Source organism: Miscanthus floridulus, chromosome 9, assembly GCF_019320115.1.
Source record: "Miscanthus floridulus cultivar M001 chromosome 9, ASM1932011v1, whole genome shotgun sequence".
In the NCBI taxonomy this organism is placed as follows: Eukaryota; Viridiplantae; Streptophyta; class Magnoliopsida; order Poales; family Poaceae; genus Miscanthus; species Miscanthus floridulus.
In genome coordinates this window covers 78,531,170-78,552,580 of record NC_089588.1, presented here as the reverse complement: position 1 = coordinate 78,552,580, position 21,411 = coordinate 78,531,170, and the positions used below count along the sequence as shown (strand labels likewise).

The 21,411-nt window shown below is 45.1% G+C and overlaps 3 protein-coding genes and 1 pseudogene across 3 annotated transcripts; 2 read left to right on the top strand and 2 right to left on the bottom strand.

The window, feature by feature from the left end:
• Positions 1-1,624: 1,624 nt before the first annotated feature.
• LOC136483823 (uncharacterized) lies at positions 1,625-10,308 on the bottom strand. The gene is made up of 3 exons (XM_066480988.1): positions 9,323-10,308; positions 3,905-4,200; positions 1,625-2,743 (listed from the first exon to the last, which is right to left on the bottom strand). Exons 1-3 carry the CDS (start codon positions 10,240-10,242, stop codon positions 2,394-2,396), a joined length of 1,566 nt encoding a protein of 521 aa, XP_066337085.1. The 5' UTR covers positions 10,243-10,308; the 3' UTR covers positions 1,625-2,393.
• Positions 4,229-8,112, top strand: LOC136483822 (uncharacterized). The gene has a single exon (XM_066480987.1). The coding sequence runs from the start codon at positions 4,685-4,687 to the stop codon at positions 5,729-5,731; it is 1,047 nt and encodes a 348-aa protein (XP_066337084.1). The 5' UTR covers positions 4,229-4,684; the 3' UTR covers positions 5,732-8,112.
• A 4,313-nt stretch (positions 10,309-14,621) lies between the features above and the next one.
• LOC136482216 (putative H/ACA ribonucleoprotein complex subunit 1-like protein 1) lies at positions 14,622-16,736 on the top strand. The gene is made up of 4 exons (XM_066479449.1): positions 14,622-14,895; positions 14,982-15,130; positions 15,632-15,747; positions 16,390-16,736. Exons 1-4 carry the CDS (start codon positions 14,739-14,741, stop codon positions 16,550-16,552), a joined length of 585 nt encoding a protein of 194 aa, XP_066335546.1. The 5' UTR covers positions 14,622-14,738; the 3' UTR covers positions 16,553-16,736.
• A 1,022-nt stretch (positions 16,737-17,758) lies between these two features.
• Positions 17,759-20,711, bottom strand: LOC136482215 (putative pumilio homolog 8, chloroplastic; annotated as a pseudogene).
• Between the last annotated feature and the right edge of the window lie 700 nt (positions 20,712-21,411).

Genomic DNA, 21,411 nt, shown 5'->3' with positions numbered 1-21,411 from the left:
TGAAAGAACTGCTCTGATTTGCAGTATATACTTGGATCTTGCATTGAACCCACAGCTGCATAACTTCACCATGGCAATGGTGCAAAACTCTTGGTGATGCTGTGTTGAAATCTCCTAACTACTGAATGCTACTAATCATTCATCGGATTCTTCACCGTTCCGTGTCACTACTCACACAGCAAAGTCATTAATTTATTAAGGAGCTTTTAATTTGGTAAAGTAGTGACAAATTGTCAAATTCTATATAAACAAAAGAAAGTTTAGGAGTTTCTTAGTTAGTTGCAAAAATGTGTCCAATAAAAAATGTCAGTAGATCTGTCTCTGGTGGTCTTTACCGAGAACTAGGCAAGACATTACCCAAAAGAGAGAGAGAGAGAGAGAACTAGGCAAGACAGTGCCGCAAGCGTTGAGCAGAAGAGAAGCAGAATAGTAGAGACTTACCTGTCGTAGCTGCGTTGGACCTGCGGGCCGCACAAATTGGCCTGGGGGCGCCGCCGTCTCGGGGCCGGCAGCATGTGCAGTTGTGCACGCCCAGGCCATCGGAAGGCCGGTGGCCGATGGTGCTGAAGTCGGTGGAGGCTGGTCGCCGACTCGCCGGTGGGCGCTGCTGCGGTGGCGAGGCGGGCCATGCGCAGAGCACTTGCTGCCCTGGTCGTCCGGCAGCCCGTCCTCCAATGGCGGCGCTTCAGGCGCGGTCAGGGACTGTTCGTTTTCAGAAAAACAACTAAATATATATTAAAAAATATTAATATTTATGATACATAATTAATATCATTAGATAGATATTTGAATCTAGTTTTTTAATACATTTATTTGGAGATAGAAATATTGTACATATTTTTTATAAATTAAGTCGAAATTATCAGCACACAGATCGTGGCGACAAATATTTAGAGAAGAATAGAGTATGTTCTAGACATTTTCGTTATGGGCCTTCACTCATAGGCCTTAAAACTATGGAAAACTATATATGGGGGTAAAGGTACTACTGGGCCAACGACTAGGGCCTGGGCCCTAGGGGGCTTAGGCCCAGATCCGCCCTGGACAACCAGCTAGTGACATGATGAGTGCTTGACGTGCCTCTAACCTATGAAGTTATGGTACATGAGTGTTTGATGTGGTGAAGACTCTTCACTGAAGAGCATCCAAATCAGGTTCGCGAAGAAGTCTAAAGAGGGGAGGAAGAGGAAGAGGACCAAGCTAGAGTCAGGCGTGCCTTTCAAGACGTCAATTTTATTTAGGTACCTGCCATACTGGAAGGACCTGGAGGTCTCCCATAGTCCCCATGCCACCAATAGTATGCGCTTGGAGAGAATAATGTTTTCTCCTGCACATTTGAGTGTTGTAAATCCGTACATCCCAATCTGGTATGTTTGTAGGATGTAGCACTTGTGGTGTGACTATCTTGAAGAAGGATTGGTATGTGTTTCTGATAAAAGATGCCAGGAACACCAATTCTTGGAGTCGTTATTACTTGGTTGCCATTTACTATAAATTCTGAATTCTAGTAACAATCGGTCGGCATATTATGTATTATGAGTATCCATTCAAATCTTTCCTTCAAATCAAAAGTAAAATAACTGAATCCATTATGCAATCTCCCAAATAAGCAAAACATTGGCATTATAAAGATCAAATTTATGCTTAGATCGTCACGGTCTATAGGTCCATGCACCAATAAAATAGCCTATTATACATATTGCCCGTTGTCTGTTATACGGTCTATGTCAGAGATGGCATGTGCTTGAAAACGGCGGATATCTAAACTATAGACCTTTATTACATGCTCCAAGAACTTAGCCGCAGGAGAGAGAAGACCTGACTGGAGCAATTTGAACGTCGAAGCCAAACTGCCAAAGAAGCCAAGCCAAATTCCTGGTGCAATTTGCTCATCTGTACTGATGCAAAACTATGCTTCATTTCTTTCCAACCGCATCCATTCTGTTATTGCAGATCAAAACCGGTTGCTCAGCAAAGAATTTCTTTGAGGCAGAACCCACACACACTCCATTATGTGTCAAGCACATACAAATTAGGATGGTTACTCAGGTCACGAAGATGTAAATCCTGGAAAAAAGAATATGCATCCACCGCTATGCTCACATCAGACTATCAGAGATCACTTCACCCTTGCATCTGAGCCCACTGCTACCAAAATAAATAAATAAATGTACTAAGCATAGCTGACATTCCCGGTGAGTGAACGCACTGCACTATTCACAACCGAAAAATTATAATGAGAACCATTATTTGCACTGCACTATTCACGAAGCCGATTCATCAACAAAGAATTTCTCAACCTTGAACGCTGTCATAAACAAAAACACTCGAATTATACTGTCAATATGGATCTCATCTGTTAACATACACAGCTCTAGCAGGATCAGGCAGTCCTAATCTAAATCCAACTCCTTTCTGCTCTTTACAGTGGCATTCTGCTTCGACTCTGGGTCTAGAATGTCCAAGTCCCATGCCGTGGCAAGGTAACCATAGAGGACCCATGTCCGCTCTCCCTTGCCGTCCACCTTGACCAGCATGGGATTATTATTGCCCCCATCACTGGTGGGGACGATGCTCCGGATGCGAGCCCAAGCCGCTCGCCCGTGGCCTTGGCGCTCGAACAACTCAACAAGCCGTGACGCATTGTTCAGACCATCAAGGCTGGCAGGAAACTTAGCTTGCATGGACCTCTGCCCGTCCTTCCCAGGGAGTGGCTGCACATCGACACCGGCAAAGCCCATTTCTGGAATACAGCAGTTGGTGAACATGTCAGTTTCTGATTGTTGTCTATGAGAACGCAAAATAGTAGATTCACAGATGCATAGGGTAGGCATGAATTATTAAGGGGAGTACCCAGTGCAGAGAGCTCCCGCTCTGTGCGGGGTCTGGGGAAAGGTGTTAGTGGCAAGTCTTACCCTCGCTTGTGCAATGCAAGGAGACCGCGACTCGAACCCGGGACCTTCCGGTCACAGGCGGTAAGACTCTACCGCTTGCACCAGGCCCGCCCTTCGTAGGCATGAATTGCCCACGCAAATTCCTAGCACTTTAGATACCTCGGCATCCTATGGACTATTAAAACATCACAGGCACATATGGCGTGTTTGGATGCAGCCCTGGGCTGGGAGCCCCCACCAGGCATGCGCATCTGACCCTAGGCACTCGAAATCGAATGGCTAACGCCTGGGAGCAATGCCTGGCAGAGGCAGCTTTCCCACACTGCCATCCAAATAGGCCCATATAGTGGGGAAACATCACTTACCACAAGCGCAGCTGAACAGTTAACACATAGTTAACTATAATATGGAAGAAGAAAAGATTCGCTAGTTTATCAAGTTCCTGCACTAGGTGTAATGATGCAACAAGGCCTTCTAGTCCCAAGCAAGTTGGGTCCTAAGGCTAGAAATGAAACCCAACAAGAACCACCCCAAAAAAGCAGATAAATAAATAAAGTGAAAAGGCCATTGGTAATAATAATAGTAAAAGGAATTTGTGTGTACATTTTAGCAGATAGCCTCCAAGGCACCAGCCAGATCATCCTCTGCTACACAAAATAGGAAGCTAGGGGACACTGGCTACATTTATATTATAGATAGAATTCTTATGGCAGGTCCAACAAACTATGTAAATTGATAAGTAACAAACCGAAATACTGAGGAATTCAACTGTCAGCCAATACAGTTTTCAACGTTTCTTTTCATTTCTATCTAATGCTTCTGAAAGACAGGCATCTTTAAAGAAACCAAATAACAAGTTTTGGTCAAACCAAATGATTTTCCCCCAACTTATCTGTCCAAAAGAACAAAGAGAAGGCAAAACATCAAAAGTTCTGATGATTAATAGAGTAATCAATCAGAAGTTCAGAACTACCAAGATCACAGTGACATAGCAAGCATTGAAGAAGTACCTCTCAGCTTGCTCTCCATATCTTTATCACTCATGCCATCCTTTTGTCCATCGTGCTTTGACTTGTATGTGTTCTCAATTACAACTGTTGGTGGCCATAAGATAAGGTCTCCTTGATTGGCTTCAGCATCGATAGTTGATAATGCTTGGTAAGCGGTTTTGTGAACAGGGGCTACGGAGTAATTCCAACCCATAAGAACACATAAAGCTTTGTGAAACCCTAGGTGATCAGCACGATGCTCCTGATTCTTTGCATAGTATGCATGATTGAGGAGCGCATGCAAATCTACAGAATCCCTGTAATCAAACCATGCATACAATCGGCTTCAAATGAAAATTATGCATAAAACATTGTCTTCAGACAATAATCCATGCCACTCTCAGAAAAACCATGGTTCTAAAACTCATTGTGTGAACTAAATGGTTCATAAAAGAAATCAGGAAAGTACAATTAGTAGCAAAACATTTTTGAAACATAGGAACAAAACAAAGGATCAATACACATCCATAATAATTGTTCAAAACAAAAAAATGGGATTCAACAAACTACCCAGGTAGCAAAATAAGTTGGGAAAATTGTGTTCTTGCCCTTGTCCAGTACTCCAATTGTGATTTTGCCCCTATTTTTTTAACTTTGTGTTTTTGTCCTTGTTATTTTGAACTGAACTGTCCGTCTGCCCCTGCTTTGGATGTCCGTCAGATGCCCATTAAATAGATGAATTAAAAAATTTCCAAACCTGAAAAGAAAAGTCCAAATGCCCACACTGCCCCTTATCCCTTTATGGTTGTTTCTCGACTCCACCAAGACACCGACCGCATCGGAGAGGGAGGGAGCGGGCAGCGCGGTTCCAGGCGGCGGAGCGTGCGGCATGGGTGCGGCGGCTCGAAGCAGTGTCGACATCAGGGCGGGCAGAGCAGGTGCGGCATCGGGGCGACGTGGGCGCGGAGCGGCCCGGGACGTGGGGGCGGGCGTCGCGGCATCAGGGCGGGCGGCGGCGGTAACTGGCCGCGGCTGCCGGCAGCGCCTGGTGACGTGGACGCGGAGCGGGCCGGGGCACAGGGGCGGGCGGAGCGGGCGGCTCCGGTGCCTGGCCGCGGGTCTCCGCGGCGCCCGTCCCACTTCGTCCCTCTACCGCCGCCGGGCCTGGGCCTCGGCTTCTCCGTCGACGCGGGCAACAACGAGGACCGGAGCAGCAGATCCTCCACGGCCGCTCCCGCGCCGCGCGTGCCGCTCCCGGGCTGCGACCACGCCTCGGTGGTGCTCTCTTCGCGGGAGCGGGACAGGCCGTGGCCCCGCGCCGCCGCCGCTGCCACTTCCATTTCCACCGAGGCTGGGTGCTCGCGGTCCAGCGTCGAGTCTGACCTCCGCAGCTCCAACGCCGTCGTGAAGGCCCGGCAGCAGCTGGGTGCCGCTGGCCTCAATGGTGTTCGCAAGGTCTTCTCTGGTTGCTGTGGCCACGGTGACGAGGAGCAGCTGAGCCAGGAGGTCCGATCTACGGGTCGCTGCAGAGGGAATGGCAGTAGTGTGGAGTGTAGATCAGTCCGGTCAAGTGCTGGTGAGGAGAGTGTTGGGAATGGTGGCAATGGAAGGATGTATTGGGGTGCTGATCCTTGCAATGAGTCGATTTTGGTACTTCACACAGCACAGGAAGCACTGGAGAATGGTATGGTCAAATTGTCTATGCTTATTATTTCCATGAGATGGGACACGTGCAGTTTCAGAAACCCGTCTGCGGCTTATTATTTTGAGGAAGAACATGAAGAAAAGTTACAGTGGCACTCTTTATGGGAAGAATATGTGGGCAACTGCCAAGAGCTTCACAACTGACAAGTTCAACCTCTTCATATTGTTGTCATGATGCTAGCAAAATATAGCAAAGGTGCTGCCAAAATTTTGAATATTTATCAATATTAAATCTGAGTTCAAATAATTGCCAGTTGTGCCAAATATGTTTGACCAAATTTAATCAATTGTCAGCATACAATAAAAAGGTATAATTCCAAATCAGGGTAAAATCACAATTAGGCATAACAAATAGGGGCAAAATCGCATGGGCATTCATGTCCTTTTGTACAAAGTTTAACACCGTTAAGGGTGGATGACGGAGCAGGGGCAAACTGGTGCTTCGTTTTGAAATCATAGGGGTAAATTCACAAAGTCAAAAAAACAGGGGCAAAATCACAATTTCGATACAAAACAAGGGTAAAAACGCAAGAGCCCCAAATAAGTTTGCTTTGCAGCACAACATAGTTCCAGAAAGTAATGACAAGGCAAGAAAGCAAAAACCAAGCATGAATGCATTCATGAAAAGAACACCACAAATGTGCAACATGTAAGTTTGCATATTAAGTCCATAAAGGCCAAGATGCGTTGTATGGTTATCTCTTCACAATGACATATAAAGTGGTTGACACCGGTGAAAATCTTGTGGAAATTCTCCAATCTAAACATACCTCACATCAAAGTATGTACTGTGTTTCTCTTCTTTTGTTGGATTATTTGCTCCAAAACTGAAACTGATTTCTATTCACAATGCCAAAAATAATTAAAAACAACGATTACAGCTTTGCAGGCACATGCCGTTCCACAATAAAAAAATGGGGTAGTATGATACAGTTCAAGTTTTCAAGAGTATGGTCCTGGGACAAGTGATTCACACTGAATTAAAACAAAAACTCTGCTAGTTTGGAGTTAAGCGGGATTCTTCGTATGTTTTTTGTTGAAGGAAAGTGCATTTTAATTCTCATTAGTACCATAGCTTAACCACCTGACTTAGTTTAGGGTCCACTTAACCCCCTAAAGCATTAAATTTTGTAGTACTATGAAAAAACTCCTTTGATAACGGGCAATGGCCAGTCAGTTGTGTTCATCAGCACATGGAGCAATTGACTGGAATACACAGTAGGGCAGCAGATTTCATAATTCTAACAAATATATGACAATTACCAACATTATGACACAGAAATGAGTTGGGTACATGCCTACTTTGATAATCCCGTAGTTACCAAGTTCCTAGGTCAAGTGGGTCATGGAACAGGGATTAAGGAACATGGTGCGCTCTTTGAGAAAGATATCTCCACTACTGTCTGCTGCTTTCCAGAACAAGAACAATGTTTCCAGAATAAGGTACATGGCAGCGTATCACATTCCCAGCGATGGATAATCCACAATATCACTAGTATGTGTCAGAAATAATCCTGTGTGTCAAGGTTCAAGTAGTGCATGTGTTCATTGCTATCAATGCTAGCTAGGTTTTAGTTTGTAAACGAGATTACTGGGAAGATCAGGCATTGCCTGCATTAATTAGGGGGGTATCATGGGCATGTGTACAACCCTGTATGAGAAAACAATGAGGACTAGTGTGGCCGCATCCGCATCAACCAAAAACTACTTGTGTTATTTTGGTACTTGTGTGTATCCACCAAAGAGAAAAGCTAGTATGTGTTTGTGATAAACACTCAAGAAAGATGGAGCAATTTCCAACAGTATGACCACAGGGAATTATTTTATCACAGAATGAAAGGTTAACGATCCAAATAAGTGCATGAAATGCAAAACTAGCCACTTTTAAGCCTTAGGCTGCACAAATGGGCAAATGGCAAATAACAGGAGGTAGAACTGATCCTGGTAAGAACTGCCGAGTCTGTGTTGAAGCAAGCTCAAATGCTATTTAACTGTTTGAAGGTTTGATCATCCCAACATCCTTATATTTGTTGTGGCAGACTCAAATGAGGTGTATGACTCGTGGAAGTAACTCATCCTATATGAGATAGTCCTTCATGGGATCAGCCCATTATTTTGAGTAGAGATTATTCCTATACTTCCACTAGAATGTACCTAATGATTCAGTCCATGTCATTCCTCAAACTAAACAACAGGCCTAGGTTCATAATCAATGGATTCTCACTATCTCATTCCTCAAACCAACACTATATGAAATAAATATCTTGAAATGTCAGACTAATAGTAATACTTCCAACAATCATTGACTTAACACAAGGAAATGTTGAAAAACCCAGGTATTCCAGAGCTTGGGGCTTTCTCAATTTGAAAGTCTAGTATGCTATAAAGCTGGTATATTAATTTCATATTTAGAAGTCAACCAACATGACATTACAAATTCACAATTAGAGAGAAGAATCAGACTAAAAAAGTAACCAGAAAATGTGTTCCAAGATATTTTAGATAGAGATCAGATCCAAACCTAAGGATCCCAAGAAAAAATGCCAGACTTAACTGCTTATCCAACGTACAGTCATTTGTCCCAAGCAAGTTGGGGCGGGCTAGAGCTGACAAAACAAGAGCCAAAAAGAAGCCAGGTGAAGAAGAAGAGTTGTTGTAGGCCTGGTAAGCCAACATAAAACCCAGTCACTTGTGAAATCAAGAATAAACAAGGGTAGGTGCTATCTGACAAGACTCTAGGAGCGCTGCTATTGTATATAGAGTATTCAGCAATGTCGCTCAGTTACTGAATAAACACATGAATAGTTCCATTGTGTTGAACATCATCTGATACAAAACCAATTCCCATTTGGGAAAGAAAAGGAAAACAAAGAAAACAGGTAGAGGGAGGCCAGTTAACAAAATCATGAAGAGAGCAGAGGCAGACAAAGGGTACATCCATATTTCAAAAAAAAATGGTATGACCTTGAACTGTGTGGAGAAGCATGGACTGCATAAACTATTTAGTGAGAGTTTAACCCTGTAGTAGACCTATCAGCAAAGGCTAGCCCAGGTCTGCTTGTTTTAAATTGAATTTTAATTGACTCTCTACCTATGTTTCTTCCATCTATTGGTCCCTTGTTTTAAATTCATTTTTAATTGACTCTCTACCTAAGTATCTTCCATTTATTATTTTATTGTACTAATAGAACATGAGGGCGCCAACTGAGATGATTTCATTTATAACACTAATCATTAATACAAACTTTTTTAAAAATAAATAAGCCTACAACTAGGTATTCCATGGCTAGCACTCCTTGGACAAGGAATGCTACATAGCCTCTACTCATAGTCATAGGCCTACACAAGTACACAGCATAGGATATACAGACATGCATGGTTGGCAACTATGCGTCCGGGCGAGTGCTGGGTCCACCTGGACGCCTAGGTGACAAGGCCCCACTATTTCCCGAGGCGAGCTGGGTACGCCTAGGTGGCGCCTTTGAAACAGGGCAGACATGTCACATAAAACTGGAAGGTTTTCGCTTTTCAACTAAATAGCCAAAGAGCATTCTTCAGGTTCTTCACAGGGGGGCAACAAAATTATGTTTATCAAACATTGTTATACGCTGTACCATGCTAGGCATGTACATCAAGTTTGGACATTTTAATTTTCTTGATTGTACACTCAATAAGCACATCCAAACATAAGACCAAACGGCCAAACCAACAGGGCTTTCAGATTTTTCAGCATACCTTTGACATACAGGGCATTTCAGCTGGGAAAGCTTCCCATTGGCCCGGTAATTCTTCTTATCTGCTTCATTCTCATTTATCAGCTTCACCATCTTAAGAAAGGCGATCTTCAGCACCTTCGGGTCCACCCCCGTCTCCTCCACCTTCACCTGCTTCGCAGCACGTGTCTCAGACTTCTGCTGCTGGTTGCGTCCGGAGGACTCCCCGGGCACACCACCATTGGCCTGATCCTCCCACTTCCGCTTCGAGACAGGCACCGGAAGCAGCCCAGCAGCAGGCAGAAGTGCGGTCATGGGTGGCGGAGGAGCCCACCGCTCGATGGGCGGGCGCAGCAGGGGCAGCGGAGGCGGGGGCGGGGGCGGGGGCGCCAAGAGGTGCGCGGGTATCGGCGGCGGCGGCTGGCGGAGCTGCGGCGGGGGCTCGTGCGGGAGAGCGAAGTAGGTGCGCACGGTGCCGTCGGAGAGCGCGACGGTGCGGCGGTCGAGGTCCTCTAGCCCGTACCGCGGCGGCGGCGGGATGGCGGACATCACCGCCTCTACCGCGGCCACGGTGAGCAGAGGCCGCGACGAGGGCGGGGGCGGGGGCGGCAGCAGAGGCGACGCGCCGGGCGGAGCGTGCTGCTGCGGGTGAGGGTGCGGGTGCTGCGCGGGGATGAGAGGCGAGCGGCTGGCCTCCCCGTTGACTCTCGGGGTAGGGTCTGTTGGCGCGGGCGCCGACGCGGCGGAAGCACTGCCGCCGGGACCGGCGGCGGCGTTGCCCGGGTTGGTGCGCTTGTTGGGGTTGGGGTTGGGGTCGGCGGCGGACGACGAGGAGGACGACGCCCTCAAGGCAGCGGCCTGTGGGTTCTGCGCCGCCACGGTGGGCGCCGCGGGCGGAGGCATCGGCGTGGGCTTGGGCTTTGGATTGGCGGCGGCCATCATGCCGGAGGATTTTCTAGGGTTTCGACGGGGATTGGAAGTCGATTTGGGGGAAGGAAAAGGGCACTGGCTACATGCGACGTGAGATAGGTGAAGATTGACTTTGATGAGTGGGACCAGGTGTCATACACACGTGAAGGGAGCAACCGGACTCGGAGCAACGGTGACAGCAGAAACGGCATCGCCTGGCAGTTGACGCTAGTCGCCTTGGTGAGATCATTTTTTTTATTTTTAATAGCGAACCAAACTAGGAATTTAGCTATGTAGCAACAACCTGGTCAACCCTAAACCCCAATGCACGACCCACGTTAAAATTTTGTTGATGCTACCCATGAAAAATAAATCACCTAGAACATTGCTTACGCCTAAGGGCATGTTTGGTTCGCCTAGTAGCTACTAAATTTAGTAGCTTTTAGTCACTTTAATAACTTTTTAACCAAACACTATGACTAAAAGCTGCTAAAAGAGTTTTAGTCATCTCTAGTAACTCTGGAGTTACTAAAAGTAACTAAACTGTTTAGTAGCTACTAAAGTTTAGTAGCTCGAACCTAAGTCTCGATGATGCTTAGGAGTTAGGACTAGAGGCAACCAAAACCGGTGTGAGCTGCTGCAATTGATTGAAAGAAATAAAGAGAAGATACAAATCGGGCTATAAGTAGAACGGTAGAAGACAACTATTTCACAATGTCCAATTACTTTTTTTCTTGAAAGGAAAGCTATTGCTCGAGACTGCATTTGCTCAAATTACTAGTGTCCACTGACAGTCCCTTACATCTTTCATCATGTTCGCTTGTTGGTTTCAGCCAGGCTTATTCAACCAGCCAACAGTGTTTTCCTCTCAAAAAAAACCAGCACCAGCCAGCTTAAATCAGCTCAGATACCAACCAGCGAACAGACTGTTTGATTGATGGTACAAAGGTACATAGTTCACTCTATTGATACCGATTTTTTGGATGTGTTCTGCTCCTTATATGTAACTAACTACCAAAAGATCACATGACCACCAAGATTCTTAGTGCCATCCTTCGATGATTTGAAGAGAAGAATAATAAGATTCACGATAAGGACAACAACAGTGAATTTATAGAATAAGTGGTCTAAATAGGTTGGCCATGTGTCGGTGCCTTTAATTTGTTGAAAATTTGCCGTTGTTATGCTACCGTGTATGAACCCTAGATGGACTATAGAGGTTAGACTCATGAAAAATTGAAAATCTATGTTTGTCTCCAATATGAAGAGCACGGTGGGGAGGGTCGGAGAAAGTAGAGAGAGAGAGAGTACGGCGTCCATGTTTGGAGCTTTTTTTTTTTTAATATTCTAAGTTTTGTTCTGTAAAATTGAACTTACTGCTATACAATTCCCGTAGAATTCTTTTGAGATTGTTGCATTTCAAATGGGTCCTAATATTTTTGGCAAGCCCATATGCATTTGGGTAGCTCATAGGTGTGGTCATGTATCCAATCACACGATTTTAAGTCCTTTCAAACTTGAATTTAGATGCAGAATTTTCTCTTGACGAAGACTTGTATTTATTGGTTGCTACCGATTGTATATCTCTTCAATCAAAGCTACAAGCTCGAGTGAACCCGTGACTTCATTTTGCTTATGTTCGTTGCTTGGCCAGTGGTCAAATTAAAATTGAAGTCAAATTGCAAAGGACTCAGTTAAACAGTAAGAACAAGTAGTAAACTTAGACGATAGAAATAGGTAGTTTTACGTACTTCATCGACGTGAAACTGGCACTAGAGCCAATATTGCATCTCAATTGGTTTACATACTTTGATTGACCCCTGTTTTTTTTTCTCCCATAGTCTTTTCTTAATAACAGAAGAACGCTCGGCTTCACCTATAGGGAGAGGATTCATACGAACTTACTACAATTCATCACACCACAACTAGCGGACCAAGTTTATAACGCCCTGTTCGTTTGAACTTATCAACCCGGCTTATCAGTCATGGTATAATGTTTTTCTCGCACAATAAAACAGCATCAGCCGGCTTATCAGCCCCAGAAACTATCAACTGAACAGCTCGTAATCATCTCGAAACTCAATTGTTAAAAAAGCCCACTCAAAAGGACACAAAGAAACGTATTGCATCCAACACCCGCTATTAGCTACTCCAATCATTCCGTATTGGCCCCATTCAGTTCGCTGAAAAAACAAGCCGAAACACTATTCCTGCTGAATTGTTGTGAGAGAAAAACACTGTTACGGCTGAAAAAACAAGTCGAAAAAGACGGATTATAAAAGAAACGAACATGGCCATTATAGGTAACTTTAAATATCACTAGCTTTGACCAAGTTAAAAAAATGCTAATATCTATGTCATACAAATTAGCTTCATTAAATCCACCATGAATTATATTATGATATTCTATTTAATTGGTATTTTGTAGATGGTAATGTAGGTTTAAAAAAATCATCAAAATTAATGAAATTTGACTTAGAACAAGCTCTTTGTAGTTTTCAAATAATTAATGTTTTGGACACGATTTGAGTTAATTTCTTAAAACTGTGGTGTAAAATAACTTTTCAAAAAGATTTGGTTTAGAAATCTTGAGACCGTATGCATAGATATTTCTTGAAAACAAAACGCTTCATTTATATTCTAACAGAAATAATAAAAAAACTAGACTGGTGGGGGAAGAACCGCCCCCACGGCTTTCGAGTAGAAAGAGGGATCAACAATCCCAGCCTAGAAACCCCCTAAACCCTGGCTCCTGCCCGAGGGCCGAACTGAGTGTCAGCAGATCAATCACATGCCGGCGCGGGTACACCGTAACCTGGACGCAACCGCACCAGCGAGCACAGCGAGGGGGATTTTTTTGTGGGTACCAGAAATTCTACCATCGCCGGGGCTCGAACTCCGGTCCGCAGAGCGCCTGGCCAATTGAGCCTAAGCTCACTCCCTAACAGAAATAATGATCAAAGCTATGTTTTGGAGACCACGTCCTTGTGTAAAATATCAATTATTTTGCAAGCTAAGTTTTGGAGACCATGTCACTTGCCCTTGTATTTTAAGACAGTATGCACTATGCAAAATGCTTTTTTTTAAAAGGACTATGCAGAATGCTAAAGAGGCTTTGGGTTGATACGCGATCGTAGTGACTAACCCTGGGCAAAAATAACTGAGAACCGAACCGAAATAACCGGAACCAAAACCGAATTAACCGAAACCGAAAATTTCGGTTCCTAGTTCAGTTCACAGTTCTCAGGAACCGAAATAATGTCGGGTAATTCGGTTCCACACCTCAGTTAACCGAACAAAACCGAAGAACCGACTTAAAAGGCTCCCCTCGGTTTATGTCCCAAGGCCCAAACAGGCCCAGGCGAGGCCCGATAACGTATTCAAGAATAAATACAGAACCTTTAGGGTTTCTTGGCTCCTCCCTCACTCTCTCTATCTCACCGCACGCCTCCCTCTCCCACCGAGCCGGCTCTCCCTTCCCGAGACCGAAACCAAGTGCGCCTCTCTCCGCTCCGTCCTCCATCTCCCTCTCCACTCTAGCCTCCCTCTCCTTCTCCCTCTCTTTCTCTCCCTCTCCCTTTCTAGAGCCTGGGGCATGTCCCCTTTTGGCAGCTGCACGACGCGGGGGCGCGGCCCCTCCTCCGGCGACAGCGCGACGCGGTGGGCACGACACCTCCTCTAGCGACGGCACGACGCAGGGTGCGCGGACCCTCCTTCAACGGCGGAGGCACGGCGTGCGGCCCCACCCACACCTCGAAGCACCTCCACCACCGTCCCATGGCTGGATCCAGTGGAGGGCGACCAGATCTATGGTGGGCCCGCCCCCCCGACGGTGGATCTAGGCTCGGCGCGCTTCTCGACAGCGGATCCACTGCCTCCCCTGTCCTCGGTCCTTCCCTGTTGCCGATGTCTGCTCTGGAGGTTGAGGCCGAGTCCGGTGCGTGCCGCTGCCCTGGAGGCCGGATCTAGACAAAGGGGCGACTGCCGCCATTTTTTTTTTCATTTTTCCCTTTTCTTCCCTTCTGTTTCGCTGATGTAATGTATGGCTCGGTTAGTTCGGTTCTAACTGAAACCGAACTGAACTAACCGAGACCGAATTTCCTCAGTTCCAAGTTTCCTAGCTAACCGATCGGTTCCAGTTTTATGCTAACCGAATTTTATAAAGAATCGAGGAACCGAACCGATCGGTTTCGGTTAACCGAATGCCCCGGGCGAGTAGTGACAACGACGACAAGAACAACTTTGTCTGGGCGTCCAGATCACCGTCCACTGATCCTCTCCCTGCGGAAACCACCGATCCAATGGCCATCCCTCACTCCACCATCCCGGGCCCACCTGTCATCCTCCGAACCCACCACACCAAAAACCCCGCACCCGCCGCGCTAAAACCCTAATAAACCCTGTCCCTCAGTCCCATCCCCTCCTTCCGCCGCCTCCCTCCCTTCCCGCGCCTCCAAGACCCTCTTGGCCTCTTCCGCATCCCTCTCACACCCCAGCTCTCCCCTCGAGCCAAGAGCACCGCACGCGCCATGCGGCCACCGAGAGGGCGCGGCGGCGGGGGCCGGTTCGGTGGTGGTGGAGGCCGGGGCGGCGGCGGCGGCCGGTTCGGCGGTGGAGGCCGCGGTGGCGGCGGGGGCCGGTTCGGCGGCGGGTTCCGCGACGAGGGCCCACCCGCGGAGGTCGTCGGTCGGTGCCACCTCTACTCCCGTGAGAGTACTCAGTCCTTTGCTGGGGTGATATTTTCTGACCGGATTTCTGTCTTGCGCGCGCAGAGGTGTCGACGTTCCTGCACGCCTGCGAGGGGGAGGCGGTGACGAAGCTCACCAACGAGAAGGTGCCCTACTTCAACGCGCCCATCTATCTGCAGAACAAGACCCAGATCGGCAAGGTCGAGGAGATCTTCGGCCCCATCAACGAATCCGTGAGCACCTCCGCCGCCACCCTGGCCTCCCTAATCTCTCTGAACATCTCAAGAATAAAAAAACAAATAAGTACCTTTTTTTTATGTTCTTATGGGAACTTGAGTTGAGGTTGTGGTGAATTTCTAGTGTGGCAAGAGCAGTAGTATTGGCATAGCTTGTTGAAGGTGTGTTGCTTAGAGAGAGTACTGATTGTTTAGTTTAGTGATGAGGATGAGCACTTGGTGCGTGATTTTACAGATTTTAGTCTTGTAGTGGAGGTCTTTTTGGTACAGCATTGCACCAAGATTTTGGGATATGTTGTCATATTTGAACCGTAGTAATAAATGCCACGGAACATGTTGTTCTTTTTTAAATTATCGCTCGTCCCTGCTCTCGTTTCCTGGGCTACTTGTTCTGGTGTGTCATTTAGTAAGGCAACTCTTATTAAGGGTACTTTGAAATTACTCCTTTAGCTATGCTACTACTGTAATCGTGAATATGATTTTTTTTTGTATGTGTAGTATTTCTCTGTGAAGATGATGGATGGGATCATTGCAACATCGTACAAGGAAGGCGACAAGTTCTATATCGACCCAATGAAATTGCTCCCTCTCTCGCGCTTCCTGACGCAACCAAAGTATGAATGAGCCGTTGTTGTTTCTCCTGCATTGTTTGCTTGCTGCTCTGTGAAAATGGAACCAAGATGCCTCATTCATTTGCTAACTTTCTTTTGTACTTGATAGTAACTTGATAAGTTCACACCTACTACTTCAAACAATTTGTGTTTGAACTTATTTAAGTTGCGGGAAATCGTGAAAAATGTCAAACCTCTCTGTTAAGATACTAATTGTTGCCCTCTTACCTTGCTGTTAAGAAATCATTAAAATTTATGACATCATCATTAAGTCGATAATGCCACTATTTTAATATGCATTTCTAGCTTGCATTGGAATGCTGCTTCTAAGTCACCAACTGGTGTTAGAGTCGAGCTGATTTTCAGTCATTTGTGTCAGGATCATAAATTTGAGGCAAGTTCTACTGAAATAGGTAGTGAACCTAGGGGTGTGTTTGGGAGGGCACTGTTAGCCTCACCTTGTTTGTACCTCATTTCTCTCTTAATGATTAATGAAATGCCACACAACTCACCTGTGTCATTTGAGGAAAAAAAATATAGGAAGTAAATAAGAGGCTCATAGGTTTCTAACATCTCAGTAGTTATATTATAATCAAGCATCATGAGTTATTTAATCCTTTCTCCTTTTTTGCTTGCTTCAAACAGGGGACAATCTCAAGGAGCACCTAGAGGTGGCGGCCGTGGTGGAAGGGGTGGTGGCCGAGGCCGTGGCGGTGGTTCTTTCCGTGGCGGCAGAGGACCACCAAGGGGTGGTGGCAGAGGTCGGGGTGGAGGTCGTGGTGGTTTTAGAGGGCGAGGCAGGTTCTAGGTGTAGTTTGAGTTTGATGTTTTTCTTGAAGCATCATAGCTGCCCAATTGGAAACTTCCATGTTCTTGTAACCTGATATGTTTAAGGTAGCAGAGCACTTTATTTGTGGAACTTGGATTCTCAATTGAAACAAAGTATTTGTACCTGTTCCATTCCTAAAGGCCTATTATATGCTTCCTTCTGAATTCAACTTGCGTATTATATGCTTCCTTGGTAATTCAACTTGTGCTGATCATGGGCTCCATGTTGATTCTTAGGCCGCTGGGCTCCTTGTTGATTCTTAAGCTGCGCTGGAGTTCTTAGGCTTAGGCTGCTGGGGAGTACATTTTTCCATGCTTGTATTGGTTCTGAGTTGGCTGTCTCGGTTTTAAATTCACCATTGATTGAGAGGAGCCCTTGTCGAAATTCCCTAATTGTGCTCCAAACTGGAGGAAAATAGTGGGTTCCCGAATTGTGCTCCAGAGGAAATAGTGGGTTCCCTAATTGTGCTCCGAACTGGAGGAAAATTGTTATGATAGAACGGTATATAGCTGAATTTTCCTCATGGGGGCCTTATCGTAATATATATAGGAACTCCATATTGGAACACATCATTGTTCTAAGCCAATTGTAAGAACCAACACAGCTGTAACTTCAGCAAAGGAAGCATTGTTCTCAGCACGTTATAATTTTCTTTTGTGTAGGAAAAGCCCAAATAAAAAAACAAATTATTACAAAACACAGCAGCAGTGCAAACTACTTAAGAGAAACTCTGAGTGCAAATGACATGCTAAAAAACCTTACACGTTGGCCCAACTTTGGCTGGTGGCCCCAAAGAAGTGTTAAACAACTGTTTCAATTCAATTTCTAGAAGACAAAAGACCAGACTATATTTTGCCACTTCAGGTTTTACCATACAACTAACACATTACACGATGTTACTGCTATTACGGTTTGACAGGTACAATAAACTATATGACTGATAACGATGCCGGCAATGTAAATCACCATCATCACACCCAGATGAAACTATACTGATTCTACATACGAAATTACACTAAAGTGGCCAAGACAAATGCTTCCCCTAACCAAAATTTCCCTGGAAAGAAAAGATCCTTTTTCCTTTTGCGAAGATACACCCTATCTGTAAGATCTGCAATGTTATCACAGAATTGTACAATGGTTCATGTCTGCTGTCTCTGAGACATGTTCACCAAAAATGTTAGGTTAATAGAAGCCAAATCGGCAGTGCTTGTTCTTCAAGCATGTCCTTGAGAGAACCCTCTTCCCATACATATTACTTTGCAGTACAGCAGTGTGCGGTCTGATAGTTTCAACAAAAGCAGCATGCTGTTCACCCTGCCAACATTAAAAACCATTAATTGATTGCACATGGAATTCTTTTGGCTGAGGATTAAGTAGTATCTTTACCTGGCACTGTTTAAGTGCTGTCTGAATCACAAAGTTCCCATACTGATCAAGAATGATATGCAGCAATTTAGGATCACTGCATGAGTTCGTTGATGATCTATCACAGATCAGCCGTGGTGCTAGCTTCAGGCAATGCTCCACAACATGGGAACCACACTTCTGCATGGATAGATTTCCAAAGTGACCTGCCAGCTCATCCACTATTCTGGTTGTTGCCCATTCAATATTGAGGGCCAGAATAAACTGAATAACATAGTTCCTGCAAGAGTATTATGCAAAGGCATAATAACAGCAATGTCATTCATATTATATGAGGATCTCTGCTAAGATTGTATAGTGTATTATGCAAAGGCATAACAGTAGTATCATTCATATTAGATCAGGATATCTGCTAAGATGGATAGAGCAAAAGAGGAACGAGCATACCCATACTGGTCTTCTGAAAGTGCCAGGGCACTGGATGTAATCTTGCACAACAAGTTGTTTCTCTGTCCATCACTTGAATGCTCAATACATTTCTGGAGGACACAACAGCCATGACGATCTTTTGCTAGTTGAAGATAGCGTGATGCAGCAGCCTCAAGAAGGAACTGCAACAGTTACACAGTGCGTGTTAAGTTAAAATGCGGACTGATGAATTGTGACACGCTTCCTTTGGGCAGTCATATATACAAAGTGTTCAAGGAAACTAGTATTTTCTCTGCTAGAAATACAGTTGTGGGCTACATATTCTGTAGTGTAGGATACAACATTATATAGCAAATAAATTGTTTCAAAAAAAATATAGCAAAGAAATTGAATACAGAGATCGTTTTCTAGTATAAAAAGTATTTTTCTGCACAAAAGTTTAATACAACCAACATTTACATATACAAGTACTGCTGAAAACACACAAAAAAATAGTTAAATCACATGAATATAACAACTTACTGCCTTGTGCTCAGGTAACAATTTCTGCAGGCAATGGAGCGCAACATGACTCCCATAATAATCAATCATTAAACGCATTATTCCAGCATTTAAGGTGGACACCACCATTGACACTTGGTCAGAGGTATTCATGGTGTCTATAACCTTCTGCACTACACGAGTCCTGAAATTTTTTGCTTGAAGATCAGAGATAAAAAGCAACAAATATGGATGACAAAACAGTAAAGATTATTGTGTTCATACCCATGCATATTGCAAGAAGCTTTATGAAGCGTTATTGGTGCTTTTAGTGATTTCACGAATGATGCATGTCCTTTGGTCATCTGGTGCACACTTCAAGAATCTTCTGCACCTAAATAGTGAGCAGTTGGATCCACCATAAGATCACCAACATTGTCAATTATTTCAGAAAATATTTTATCAATGTCCTCTTGAGTGCCTTCTGTTAATACTTTTTGCAGAAAGCGACAGGCATCTTGATCCTTTGACAGGATGCATACTCTTCCCATCACTTCGTCAATAGATTTATATGTATCAGATTTTGAGGACAAGAACGGTGAGTTCAGCAAGTGAGCATAAGGAGATAAATCAAAATCTTTTACTGAATTACCAACGTCGGGCCTCATTAGATCCTTTCTGGGTAACTTGCTGTGTTGAGTTTATCAGATATCTGATGGTGTGAGAAACCTAAGCCATATGGATGAGCGAGGATTATCAGCTTGCTGGTGATGCGGTCCATATGGATTGAAAACCTTTTCAGCCTGTTGAAAATGGCGAAAATCGCCACTGCCACATGAACTGCCAGTGTAAGATGTACTTGGGAAGCTGTCTGCAAATGTATTATTCAGACCTACCACTATTTCTTCTTTTCTGAAAAGCAGCACCAGTTTAGGTAAGAATACCCATTTTCCAGCCAATGAACATTTGGTGTTCCAATGTATGATGAGGATGGTCCTTTGCAGAGGGGGGAAACTGCATACTGCTCATTGCTCCTATGTCGAGAAGCACCAAACCCAGAACTTGTTGCAATTGTGGACAGACATAATTCGGTTGCATAATAGAGTATGGTTGTACACCCATATTTTGCTGCCACATGAAGTTTGAGCCAATCTATTCTGATCATGGGGTGTGTACATTTGAGATTGCCACATTTGTTGGAAGGGTTCTGATGCAGGTTGATGGGTGGCAAGGAACACCCAGATTGCTATCAAAAGCTGTGCAGCCCAGAGCTTCTTGAAAATTTCCCCAGTTGCTGGTGGAAATCTGTGAGATTGTTCTTGGTGTTCAACATCAGTGTGCTGCATGGCATGTTGCACACTGAACTGTAGACGCAGAGAATCATCATCTTGGAGTGTTGCAGGTGCATGCTGCTGGTTCAGAGTACCATCCACACGTCCAGATGGATAGTGTCCATTTGTCAGCGGCACATTGTGATGACTGGTAGGCACATCAGGTGTGCGGGAACTGAAACTCATGCCCTCAAAAGCAAAGGACAAGGACTGCTCATCATACAGATTACCACTGTGAGAGAAACCAAAATGCTGATTGCTTCCAAAGCTCGTGTCATACAACCCAAACTTAGAATCCAATGATCTTCCACCATTCGGATAAGCCCAGGCAGCCTGAGAAGCAATGGTCCCATTGTGAAGCTCCCTGTCACCAGCACTCCCCTGCCCAGCACCGGAGACACCGTTGCCCAAAGCTCTGAACCTGGAAGCATCCTGGCTATTCTGTGATTCCCCCATGATGATCAGCCGAACACTAGGCAGCAGCTGACGCCTGGTGCCGAATCAATCCACACAATGCAGGTTCCTTCACTGTCCCTGCAACACAACCCATCCAATGTTGCAATCCGAGATCACGAAATTCCGATGAATGAAACAGACATAAACAAAAGCACTATCTTTCTGGATACTTGGAACAGACAATGCACCAGCAGAAAAGCGGGGAGGCAAAGGCTCCACACGGGAACAGAACAAATAGCTTTACACAAGACAGCAAGACCTCAACAAACTAAATAGAAGTCGAATCGCTGTGATCCGGGCATGCTCGTGTAAGTTAAATCCAAACTGTCCAATAATCGCGGTATCTAGACTGAATTTTGGCAATCCAGCAAAGGGGGAAAGAAAACGCCCACAAGTACACTCCAGGCAGTTCATACATACAGATAACCAAAAACTGTAACACTAGCAGAGCAGGGAGGAGGAAATAAAAAGAATCCGCAATTCTAGCACCGGAGTCCACCAAAACGCCGCCGAATGCAGCAGAATCGAGCTCGGGGAACCTACCCGCTGCGGTGTATCTGACACCACAACGCGGTTCAAGGTTCGCAAAACCCAAGAAAACCCCACCCCCGGCCCCGATCACTCGCAATCCGCTCGTTAGGAAGATGAAACGAGGCACCCCCAGATTGAAAAAACCTGACCTTTCGACGAACCAGTCAAAGGATACGACAGAAGCGACGAACTAACCGATCTAATCCGATCGACGATCCGGCAGTAAATAAAAATGGAACGAAA

Coding starts and splice junctions, on each gene's coding strand:
- LOC136483822 (XM_066480987.1), top strand. CDS start 4,685: ATGGTTGTTTCTCGACTCCACCAAGACACCGACCGCATCGGAGAGGGA.
- LOC136483823 (XM_066480988.1), bottom strand. CDS start 10,242: ATGATGGCCGCCGCCAATCCAAAGCCCAAGCCCACGCCGATGCCTCCG. Junction 4,201..9,322: donor AAATGCCCTGTATGTCAAAG/GTATGCTGAAAA, acceptor GTTTGATTACAG/GGATTCTGTAGATTTGCATG. Junction 2,744..3,904: donor TATGGAGAGCAAGCTGAGAG/GTACTTCTTCAA, acceptor GCTGTATTCCAG/AAATGGGCTTTGCCGGTGTC.
- LOC136482216 (XM_066479449.1), top strand. CDS start 14,739: ATGCGGCCACCGAGAGGGCGCGGCGGCGGGGGCCGGTTCGGTGGTGGT. Junction 15,131..15,631: donor TCGGCCCCATCAACGAATCC/GTGAGCACCTCC, acceptor TTGTATGTGTAG/TATTTCTCTGTGAAGATGAT. Junction 15,748..16,389: donor CGCTTCCTGACGCAACCAAA/GTATGAATGAGC, acceptor TGCTTCAAACAG/GGGACAATCTCAAGGAGCAC.